We start from the raw sequence: 12,536 nt of genomic DNA, 5'->3' as shown, positions 1-12,536 counted from the left end.
TTGTAAGCTACCAGAAAGCAGATATTGTATCTACTCAGTAGAGTGTAAAAGAAAAAGTATAGAAGCAGCAGTAATTTAACTGTTTAGTTGATTCATATGAGTAAGATTCTGACTCAAAGCAATGTGGCTCTGAAAAGAACAAAGCAGTCCTGAAAAATGACAAAGGTGACCCCTCAGAGAATAAAGACATGGACCAGATGATCTAGTGAGGCAGTCTGTACTGCCTGGTCCTGTTTTCTGAGTTGCTATACTTAGATCTTTATGAATCTGAAGAGCAGGACTAAAATATTTTGTTGATTAAATTGTCTTCAAAAAGATGCTTCAAAGGATTCTTATACTATTACTTAAACTAAATTATGGTGTAATATTAGCTGATTAAGACAAGACTTCAAACTAAGTAATTTCCATCAGCTGGACATAACAGTAGTTAAAGAAATAATGACTAAATGGATAGCACCTGATGCAATTCATCATAATATAACATGGCACAAAGGAAAAAAGAACTTTTTCCAAGAGAAAAGGAAAACCTGAAGACTAATTAATTTTGCTTTCCTTTTTTTTTTTTTTTTTTTTCTGAATTATTCTTACATTAGTCAGTCCTTTTACTGTAGCATCTCAGCATCTTATTTGTTTTAATGCTCTTTCCGTACAGAATAAATCTGTTTTTTCAATTACGCTGTCAGTTCCTTGAGGGACAGGATGTCTGGTGTTTTACATACCATGACTGACTCAACAGTGCTCACACACAACATTCTTAGACGACAAACTAACTATGAGTGAGTAATAACAGCAATAATGGGACAAATGCTTTGAATCTAAGCTTTGTTCTCTGAACTAAATTTTAAGAATAGACAGTTAAGACGCTTCAGAAATTTTAATTTGCATGTTACAGATAAATAAGCTTTTTCCTTGAAAAAAATAAACACCCTTTTTGACTAGACATCACTGGCACAATATCTGTATGCAGATACAACCATGTATGCAGACAGAATCAGTAATATAGCTTTAAAAGCTATGCTTTTACAGTAGAAAGTTAACTAACCTTTGTTAGCACAGGCCATCCACTTCAAGTTATCGGCAAAAGCAGCTTCTCTTCCAATCAGATAGGTAAAGATACGAACCTGAAAGTACAATGAAGAGATCAAGTCAATTAAGACTGCAGTCATTTAAAACTTACACAGTAGAATTTCAGATACAGATATGCAATTTGTATGGATAGAGTTTTTTAAGAAAGTTTTACAGCCAGTAACGACTTCATGACAAAATATGGCTTTTGCTCAATGCAACATAAAGGCTTGTCTTTTTGGGTGTTTTTAATATCTAATATTTAATAAAGTTAAGATTAAATGTCTGAAGAACAAATGAGAGTGAACTACAAGCATCAGAGTACAGTACAAAATTATTTGTTTGAGGCATATCTGTTTTGCATTGATGAATTCAGAAAATTGCTTTGGTGTGGAGGAAGAGGCACATAACTAGTAAATAATTCTATAAATGAAGGATCTGAAACACCAATCAAGAAAATTCCCCTCAGTTTTCATAGTTCATATGCAATTATATCTTTGTCAGCTTAGGTGTAAGTAGCCATGGGTAGCAACGGTGCTACCAAGAGATGAACTAAAAATTTTTGCCCTAAAGTTGTGCAGCTCCAAACAGAAACATCTGTACAAAGAGCCACACAGTTGGGCTACATTCATGTGTGTGAGAAGATAAATTCAGAAACTCGAATGCATATTGTGGATAGATCCTGTCACTCCCATAACAACAGAGCATCCTTTTATGTCAGATAATCCTTTCTGTAAAATCAAGAGCCTGTAGTATAAAAAGGTGGATCTTCATATCTTTTAAGTCATAATTGTTATCAAATTTACAAACATACAATTATTATCAAATTATCAACTTTGGACATGTTTGTTTAAAGTGAAATATCTCTGCCCCTCAAATCATGACTGGCAGCTACCCTTGCTTCTGAAAGCAGTTTTTTTCCAAAACAGCAGTCGAATACAGACACTTCAGTAAAGCTATTATAAAACAGTGCAAAAATGCATCCAAAATATTTGCCTGATACCACTTTTCTCCTCAGGTGGACATGAGTAAAGGAGCCCTTCCAATCAAGCAGATCAACCACAAATTTATCACTCTGCCTGTAGTGCAAGCATCTGTCTTATGTGTGAACACCACCTCTATACTATTTGCTTTTAACAGGACAGGATGAATTACAACTGCCTGTGCTGAGAAGCCTGCACCTCCCTCAGGGCTCTACAGAGGTTGGCATTGAGCTAGAAAGGTGAGAGAGCCCTGAGGTCAAAACAGTCACAGCCCGCAAAGCATCCCTCCAGAAACATGTACAGGATAGACATTTAAGAACTAAACCTCTGCAACTCCTATCAGTCTTCTTAGACTGAATAAACTGGAATAGAGAATTTTTCTTTTTAATATAAAATAGTTATTTAAAGTTGCTATTTAAAAAAATGAAACTATAAGAACATTCCTATTCTTATGTCATCTGAATTGTTATCTTTTTTTGTACTTCGATATATTTCTGATTTATCTATGCACTCACACAAACAACATCAGCACAAGCAGGATGTGGTGTAGCGACTAGTAAGTGTTGCTAAAAATACATGCTCTTTATTTCTGATATATAATTTTCACTAACAAAACAATGATAGCAAACTATATGCTGGCTTTTGCAATGTGATACTCTCCACACAGCTAATGAAATATGCTGGCTGAAGTAACAAAATCCAAGATTAATGTCAAGGATTTGTCCTTTGGTTTAGATACATGCTCAGACGTAGAATTTTACATCTGAAGGATTTTTATTTTTGCTTGTTTTAAAGGGGTATCATGTTATTTTCAGTGGTAGTCTCTCGTTCTGTTATTTCTAGCACATACTTGCTTCTTCTCAAAGTGTCACAGATGTCAAGCTTGTCCAAAATAAACACAGCAAGCTATTTGGAAGGTAGTAGTCTTGAGTTCCTTTCTTCTCTTTTTTTTTTAATTTCTATTCTTTGCATTATTACTCTCAGTGCTTATCTGACATACTGCTTTTGAAGAACTCTATTCTGCTCTTTCTGGGCAATGGGTCTGATCTGAAAGATTATCATTGATTCATCTGTAACTTCTATGAGTCTGCAGCTATAACTTCATATGACCTATATAATACACAGCAAAAGAGAAAATTTCTTCCAGGATGCACATGAAAAATTATACACAAGAAATATCAGATTTCACATACTAGACCTAAATCTTTGAAGATTTGTATGACATTATATCTTTCCCTGTTTTTACTGATACTCTCCCTTATGCTATTCTGTACCAATATAAAAATTCTCACAGGCTGAAAAAGAGTAAAGTTAGTACACTGCAGGTTGTCCCCTTGCAGTCTTCAATCTGGCCTGCATATTTCAGAGTAAATTAGATTTATATAATTAAGGCCATGACATCCAAAATATTATCAGTGTCAGAATAGATACTGGAAGAAATGAGAGGAAAAGATTTTAAAAAATTGAGGTTATTTTGCTCTGCCCAACACTTGCACTTAATTATGAGAGAAATAAACAGATCTTTCAGTTTACAGGATGACTTCTGAGGTGGAAATCACTCTTCTGGTTGGTCAGTTTCAGTTACGTGCCCTGTTGCAAAATGCAAAAACAGTTTTCACATTCTAGTTGTGAAAAAAGCATCACTATGTGCAAAGGCTTATAAATACCAAAAATATTTTTAGTAATAGCTTTATGTGAGAGCAACAATTGTCTCATCTTTATGGATAAGTGCTTTCACACACACACAACTGCATGCACACTTCTCATCTGAAAGGGGCAGTAGCAGACAGTATGTATAACATCAGAATAATATCCTTCTAGAGTTACTCGTTACAAGAATAAGCTGTTCACAAACTGCCTGAAAGTAGGAAGAAAGTTATCTACTTATTATCATTAGCAAAAAATACTATGTTAAAGAAAAATTGAAGTCATCCCAAAGACCGTGGAGCAGAAAACACACACCACAAGGTCATGGGGTATATCACCCTTCTATGGCAGCTCAACTTGCTCTAGTCATGTGCTAACAGGAACTTCCTGAGGTCCAACAGAAGTATATGAAAACGTCCTGCATCTGGTGTAGAAAAGCCCCATGCATTAGCACAGGTAAGAGGAGCTGGATAGAAGCAGCTCTGCAGAAGGTGAAGTACTGGGGAACAACAAGTGGGCCCTTGAGTCAAAGGATGCCAACTACAAACTGGGCTGTATTAGCAAGGTGTAAACAAGCATCATTATTCCTCTCCATTTCACTCCAAGACCATATCTGGAGTACCGACCCTGAGTTTTCAGCTCACTTACTGACATAATGAAGAAGCCAGTCTCTTTTTGAATGTAGACTATAAGAGGACAAGAAGACAAGAGGAAAAACTCAGAACAATGACAATTCTGATTAGCTGTAAGGAAAACCCTTTTTATCATGAGGGCAATGAAACATAAAAACCATTGCCCAGAGAAGCTGCAGAACCTGCATCCTGAGAGACACAGCCTGATTTATCATGCCTAAAGAAAATATTGAGATAATATTTTAACAACAAACTCTTATCTAGTCTTTAAAAGGTAAAACGTACATAAATTTCAATCATGATTTACATAATTTAAAAATATATACACTAATTGTGCCATATTATTAATTAGTTCAAATCAAATAATATGCATAATCCCATCAAGAGTCTAAAGAATGCACGCTTTACTGATAGCTACAAAAACCATTAATTAAAAAATGTACGTATCTTTATTCTCTAAGCACAAGTGAAAGGGCACAGTATGATTTATACTCTGAAAATATAGCATGAATCACTGTCACAGTTTATCTTTCTGAAAACAATGCAAGAATACAGCCTACGATGAGACTGAATACATCTGAGAGATTTATATCTAACCATCTTCTTTAATCTAAACAGAATCAAACTACACTGTGTTCCTAATAGAAGGAGACCAGCTTTATCTGAAAGAATGAGCAATAAGCATGATTATAAGCCCAGGCAGCAACAAAATTGCATTAAGCCTACAAATAAAATTTCAGCACATAGGTATCATAGATCATCATGAAGAGTGGACGACTTCTGCGATACTATTTCAAGGATTTTAGTGATTTTTCTGAGTGCATTTTAAATATGTACTTTATTCACTTTATATCTACTGTTTCTCTACAAGGTATCTTAAGCATCATCAAAAATACTGCTATTTGGTTGGTATTAGCAGTAAACATAAAAGCTACGAAGTAGTCAGCTAGCACTGAAGATAAATTCATTAAATGCTGTTATCCCTCACTGTCATAATGAGTTGTATATTAATCTCTGCACTTCTCACTGCATACATCATAAAAATGATGTTTATTGGCTTTATCATAAGGTACAAAATATTTTATAAAAAGAAATCTAAGGTAAGCAATATTTGTAAAATACCATCTCTCTACTGTTCATTACTTAATAGAATGCCTTATTCACAGCGGCTTGATAAGAAAATAACCATGTAAAGTAGAAAGGTATTTTAGTTAATGAAAGAAAACAACAAAAACAAAAAAATCACTGAGACATTGAAGATTTATTTGTTTGTCACTAATTTTAAAGATACATTAACAGTTTTTTATGGATATTTTTTAATACTGTATTCAGAACAGTGAGAAAAATTCTCACAGTCAGCTCTTATAGCAAATGATTCTGATTATTGTACTACTTCAAAAAATCATTGATCAGTTTTTTTAATCCACCACCCGAAGCGTAATGTTTGTGCACCTGTAGTAGGAAGCACTCATGAATCCTTAACCATTCAGTCTGGAATCAATTCTACAAAACAAATGCTTGCAATATCAATTTCTGTTGTCAGAGATCCCAGCAGGTAGCAATAAAGCTAGAACTGAAAGTTGCATGAATAAGCCTACAACCTTAATTTCATTTTTCAGAATGAACTTATATCTAAACATCTCTTCTACACTTATTTTAACTCTTCAAGACAGGCATAAGGTTAAATTTTATGTAACAATTCCAGATGCGCAGGAATCATCCATAGTATGATAACAGTAAGCAGGGAAAAAGCAACCATGGTTTTCTGCATCTACATACACCTACAAATAAGCCAACAGTACAGAAGTATCCCATTAATTCTGCAAGATAAGTTCAAATTACTTCTACTTTATGTGGACAAGACCTGAGCAGTGATAGGCTTATATATGTTGCAAAACCAGACTCTTTGTTATAGTTGCCATAAAAACTGTTATTGCAAACAGAGTAGACAGTAAGTGCCAGATTTAATATCCAATTGTATTCACAGATACCAGGTAAGATAAATGTTTTTAGGTAAAAACTGTTAGGAGTAACTACTGGATTCTCTTATTTGTGTTTCTGAAGTTACTGAAGGAAGAGCGTGTCAGAGAAGTTCTGCTCTGAAAAATAATTCCATGAAATTTTATTCAAATAATCCAGATGTAACAATGATACTGTATAGTCTACTGATAAATATATACAGTAGAGATATCAGACTGAAATCTCTATAACTTATAATGGATGAGTAAGGATACAGCATCTCTCCTTCTGTGGTTTTGCAGAAAGTAAAACAATGGAAACTATGAGCTTTAGAATGCATATATACTGTATACACGTATAAGATGATATACACACATAGAAGATGATACTCTTATTTCAGTATCTTCTGGTACAATACAATACTAAAAAATTGTTATGGATACAAACACTGTTTTAATCAAGACTGACTGAAAAAAGTCATATAGAGAAAATAAGAAAAACACTTTTCAATATCCAAGAGCTTTGACTGAATAAAGTAACCTTTTTCATCCAAGAAGACATCTTCATTGGATGGATATGAAGTACCTCTCTGGGAAAAGCCCATGACAGAAGGACAAACTTTCAGTTCTGGAAAATTTGAAAATCTTCATAAGATGTTTAAGAGAAATACCCGAATCAAAGTACTTTCAACTTCTGAACTTCAAAATATTAAATGAACCATCTCAAAGCTTAACTATCAGTTGTGAAGAAAGTAAATTTTTTCAGACAAAAACACTGATTTTGTATTGTTATATCCTATCTACAAAACTGAAAATTGAAAATGGTAGCGGATCCACTGAATGAAAAGCAAAGCTTATTCCAAAAGAAAAAATATCATTTTGGGTCTTGAAGGAACTGGCTAACATGATTGTCAAGAAACTCTCCATCATATTTGAAAAGTCATGGCTGTAAGGTAAATTCTACAGTGATGGGAAAAAGGGAAACATCATTCCCATTTTTAAGAAAGGAAGAAAGGTAAACATGGGGAACTACAGACCAGTGAGCCTCATCTCTTGCCTGGGAAGATAATGGAGCAGACCCTCCTGGAAGCCATGTTAAGGTACATACAAGACAAGGAGGTGATCCAAGACAACCAGCATAGTGTCACCAAGGGCTGATCGTGGCTGAGAAATCCGGTGGCTTTCTATGATGCAGTGACAGCATCGATGGACAAAGGAAAGGCAACTGATGTTGTCTATCTGGACCTACACAAGGCCTTTGACATGGTCCAACATTATATCCTTATCTCTAAGTTGAAGACACATGAATTTGAATGCTCTGCTATCCAGTGGATAAAGAACTGGTTGTACTTTACTGGAGAACTGTGTCCAGGCCGGAAGCCGCCAAAAAAAGAAAGACATGGAACTGGACAGACATGGACTTTCAACTCTCAATTCATATTTTTCTTTTTTTTTTTTTTTTAAAGCAAAATTAAAGGGCAAATAAAAAAAATTGAGATTGATGCATTTCAATTATCTTTAAAAAGCAATTGTAGAAATCTTCCATATATTACCTTCTTATTATGTCACAGACTTAGTAACTTTCTGACTCAGAAGGCTCACTTCTGGGAAAGAGTGCTCCATTCTAGTACTATTCTTACTAAAAGATTGCTGCATAAGCTCAAATGATTCTGAACCATAGAATTATATTCCTATTAAGAAACAGACCAATTCCAACAGTGCATTTTATGACAGTCAGCTTCTATGCGCAACACCACAGATTCTGGTCCAAACCACTAACTTACACTGAGCTACAGAGAAGCAGCACAACATATCAACAGTTGTCACAAATTACACTGGCAACTACCCCCATGACACAACAGAACATTACAAGATTTTACAACATTACATCATGTAATGCACTGGGGAGTGGGGTTCGATATCTGCCGAATGTTCATCCGACGGAGAAGAACTACATTTCCCCAGGAGGCTTTGCGGTCAGCAAGGAGATAGAACTCCGTGCAAGGTCACCTGATCCTTCTTCTTCACCTGCTCTTCGCTGCCTGCACTTCGCCATCTGCACTTCGCCATCTATTCTTCTTCAGTCACTCAACTGGACTGCATTTCTCACCCCAGCATTGTGGTGAGGTCTATCTACCATCTAGACAGACTCTCTCTCTCTCTCTCATTGTATTTTTTTGCTAATACTATATTATACTATACTATATACTATATTACATCGATCCCGCTGCCTCGATGCCCGCATTCTCCACCAAAGAATGTCAATGGTTTACGGGCTGGTTCAGCCCGGTTCCGTGACCAGCAGGGCGGAGGGATCTGCGGATCCGCGCCTCCGGGAAAGGGGAAACAGGGGACCCCAAAATACTTGAAAACAACAGCAATAATCTGAGGTGGAACAAATGATTTACTAAATATAGTATTAGCAAAAAAATACAATGAGAGAGAGAGAGTCTGTCTAGATGGTAGATAGCCTTAAGCTGAAAAGAAAAAGATCCACTTTGAAATTTTCAAGTGCACTCCTTCCAGGCAGATCTATTTTTCTCTTCATAATAATTGCTCTGGGGAGGTTGTCTATTCTTTAGAAAGCTTACCAGGTATTAAGTAAGCAGAAAAACTGAAACAAAAATAAGCAGAAGTTAACTTTACAATGTGTATTTCTGTGGCAGAATTAACAGTTATATCTTTATTTGCCAGGGTTAACTTTTGATTCTGTTCTTCTGTAATTTCAGTTTTATGTTATGAATTACTTGTCTCTTTGTAACCAGTTCCTCTTACTGTTGATCAGGAATTTTTCACACACATTTCTTCTTATGCTTGGCTGTAGTGAAAGTGTTCTTAAAAATTAGTTACACAGCATAAAATCAAGCTTTTCGTCCTTTAGATGATCAGAACTGGCTTCTCTTCCTTAGGGTCCTGCTGTTTTATAATTTCTGACCTTTTTTTAAGTTCACATTCCCAAAGTAGCCTAAACTTACTTTCAATTTAGAAAGAACTTGAGGTTTTATTTGTGCTCTTGCTGCTTTTCTCCCATAATTGCATAGTCCCATCCTCCTGCTCCTCTGACAGTCCTTTAATGCAGCTCTACCTCAGAAGACATCAAGGGGAAAAAGGGAAAATGCATGATGCAGTAGGTTTGCCTTTAAGAAACAATCTAAATACAGTCAAAGATTTTTGGGAGTCACACTAGATCTACTCATAAAGATCACTAACATAGGCATTTAAATGAAAGGAAGAAAATCTGAACAGGCCATGACTTTGCACAAGGAACTTTTTCAAATTTGAAAAGGAAAAAAAATGATGAGTTTGTAAAATATATAAAATTTTGAGATTCAGGATAACATACGATTTTAGTCCACAAAGGCATACACATACATATATCCCAAAATAACACCATATTCCAAGTCTGCACTCCAGTATACCTTGTTGCAAAGAACATCACATGTAGGTCAATGAACAGGCATGGGAAAAGAGCAGAAAAAAATTACTCTAGAGTGATTCCGTCAAGAAATATTACCTTTGTCAGCCTTTGCTGAGTTTTATTCATTTTTTCTATTGTGAAGTGGTGAAAATAGGAGTAAAGGAAGTACTTGCACTGATAGTCCAATGGGAAACTCTAAGGGAGCGTTTCAAATAAGCAAATAAAATTATACTGAAGAGGGCCACAAAGCCCACAGCGCTGCTCCATTATCTCCTACCCTGTTAGAGAACCCTGTAAGGTACTGAAGGCTCAACTGATACCACACTCAGTGAGAAGAAGCCATGAAATTAAAACCATTGCCTCATTAGGCCAAATCTTTAGAAGTAACTTAGTAAAAGGTTCTTTAATTTATCTCCTTCAGTATTTCAAATATCTTTTTTGAAAAAAATTTATATTTACACATTTCCTCATATCTTCTGTTTCCTGTATTTGCATGCTGTATCCAATTTTATAACAGTGTCTTCTATTGTAATGATGTAATGATGTCCTGCATCACTCTGCATTGTACCCTAAGTAGCCATTGAACAGTAAGAGAAAAAAAACTCTCCCCATCCCCCACCCCAAATTAACCGGCCTATTTAGCTGGAAAATAAGATTCCATAAGCAAATACAGTAACAAAGACAAATATTTAATCTGTCTGGGGATCTTCAAGCAGCTGAGCCCTGTTTTCCCAAACATCTGCCTCCCCAACAGCTATTTGTATAGACCTACCTCAGAAATTACGTGCAAGAAAAAAGGAAATTGACGCTGCAGTTAATCCCCTGTGGTCAGGGAACAAGATTACTATGTTATATTCACCTGCGAGAATCATATCCACCCACCCTCTACGTCCGGAATTGTTGAGGGTCAGTTTTAGAAAATTCAAACAAGATATGGGACACAGCGTGGTGAGGTTTTTTTAGTTTGTTTTCTTTCTTATAAACTAAACGAAGACAAAAAAACTTCACAGAAACAGAAAATCTACAAAGCTACCAAGACTTCTAGCAGAGGTAAAGTATTTACATCCTTTGCAGATTTATAGAAAATTAAAAGGCAACTCAAGATTAATAAAGAATAATTTCACACTGTAGAAATTTCCCCAATAAAACAGAGATAGTGTTAGAAGAGAAATATAGGATTTTGCTATTTTCACTGCACAAGGATAGATCAGGTGATTACAAAGTGTTCTTTCTAATTAGCACAAGATTTATTGCTTCCCTCAAGGAGTTTAATACTTGGCAGTTTTGAAAGGGACAAAATGTCTTAAGCCTCTTATGGGACAGAAGTTCTAGCTGCATTACACATACTGAAGTATTGGTCACAGAGAACTGGGCAAGACCAGTTCCCTCACAGGTAAATGAGGATTGAACAGCTCAGCAGCAAGGGCTGATATTGCTGATGAATTATATGTAGAGAGTTGGCAGAGCAAATAGTTTGCATTAGATAAGCAGTTAAGATTTGGAATTTAACAGCAAAACACAAAATAGGCCTTGAATATATTAAATCCTTCTTAGAAGTTTAACAGTTAAAACAACAGCAAATTTCCAGATTTTGGGAACATTAATCTTTGGGACTAAAACAACAACTGGAAAATTTCAACTCAAAGACTGCTTTATAAAAGGTTCTTATTATTTGAAAAAAAGGAGATTACCAACAACCAATTTCTTACCTTCACTATAGCTTTAATTCTTAACAAAAGCTCTAAAACTTCTCTTACCTTTGCAAATTACTTTAAAACAAATGGCTTACATGTCATGTTAGATATATCCATAGAATGCCAATAAAATCTTCATAGAGCATCTCCAAATGTTGTGTGTTTACCACACAGTTTTACTTAAGATGTAGCCGGTTTGGTTTTTTTTGTTGTCGTTTGTTTGGTTTTTTTTTAAACATTTTTCCACAGGTAAAAATATTTTAGCCATATTTTATTTTAGCCATAGTATGAGAGAGCAACTATATGGGATATAAAGGGATAGGAAAGTTTTAACTCACACATTTATAACTTCAAAAAATTACGTGATAAGGGCTTTCTATTATTATAATGTTACCATTTCAAAGTTAAATGTGGTGTTATTTATAGGAGATAGGAATAAGCTCTGTGCTCTCATCTCAGAAGCTAAAGAAATCTTTGTTTCCAGTCCTGATATGTGAGATTCCATGTCATTACAGTTAACAGCCAAGCTTAGAAGATCTACTAGCAGCTAACTTAGCTATCCCTTAACGAATTACATATTTTCATTCTTCAATGTGTAAGTGAATTTGGTGAAATCTAGAACAGCAGTTGTTTTACTAAAACACAAAATAGCAGCCTAAACAAATTAATTTGTCTGAATGGAGAGAATGAGAAGAGATTAGGGCAGAAACCATGACGTAACTAACTTTCTTGGATCTAGCTGAAGCTTCTTTGGAAAAAACAGGCTCATACAATTTCTGCTAGTATACCATTTAGCTTTTTTGTACATCATTTATTTTGGAAGAGTCCATGAGAGAAGATCAAAATCAGCCTAAATTCTAAGTAACCAAATACTGCCAACTACTCCACTTCTGTTATTATATAGTTACAGGATGAAGCACTGAACAATGGCAACTCATTTACCATGTACTTCACTGTGCGTGGCGCAGACGCAGATTACAGGATGACATAATGGATAAAATGCCGGCCTTTCACCCTTGGGATTCTGTCCAGTCTACAGTCCTATCAGATAATGGGTTTGGCAATCTCCACTAGTCTCTTTTGGACACTAATCCCCATTACAGAATCTCTATAATTCATCATATAATTTAATACACCTG

At 35.3% G+C, this 12,536-nt stretch overlaps 1 protein-coding gene across 1 annotated transcript in view; it reads right to left on the bottom strand.

Annotated features, from left to right (window-relative positions):
- The window catches only part of CACNA2D3 (calcium voltage-gated channel auxiliary subunit alpha2delta 3), a gene marked incomplete at both ends in the record, with an annotated part of 393,832 nt that overhangs the window by 148,185 nt on the left and 233,111 nt on the right, over positions 1-12,536 (bottom strand). The window contains one exon of the mRNA XM_079540355.1: positions 1,043-1,121. Within this exon, the coding sequence (XP_079396481.1) occupies positions 1,043-1,121 (79 nt within the window). The remainder of the gene's footprint in view (positions 1-1,042; positions 1,122-12,536) is intronic.

The sequence above is a fragment of the Tetrao urogallus genome (genome assembly GCF_951394365.1).
Source record: "Tetrao urogallus genome assembly, chromosome: 10".
Classification (NCBI taxonomy): domain Eukaryota; kingdom Metazoa; phylum Chordata; class Aves; order Galliformes; family Phasianidae; genus Tetrao; species Tetrao urogallus.
This window is presented reverse-complemented; position numbering and strand designations above follow the sequence as displayed.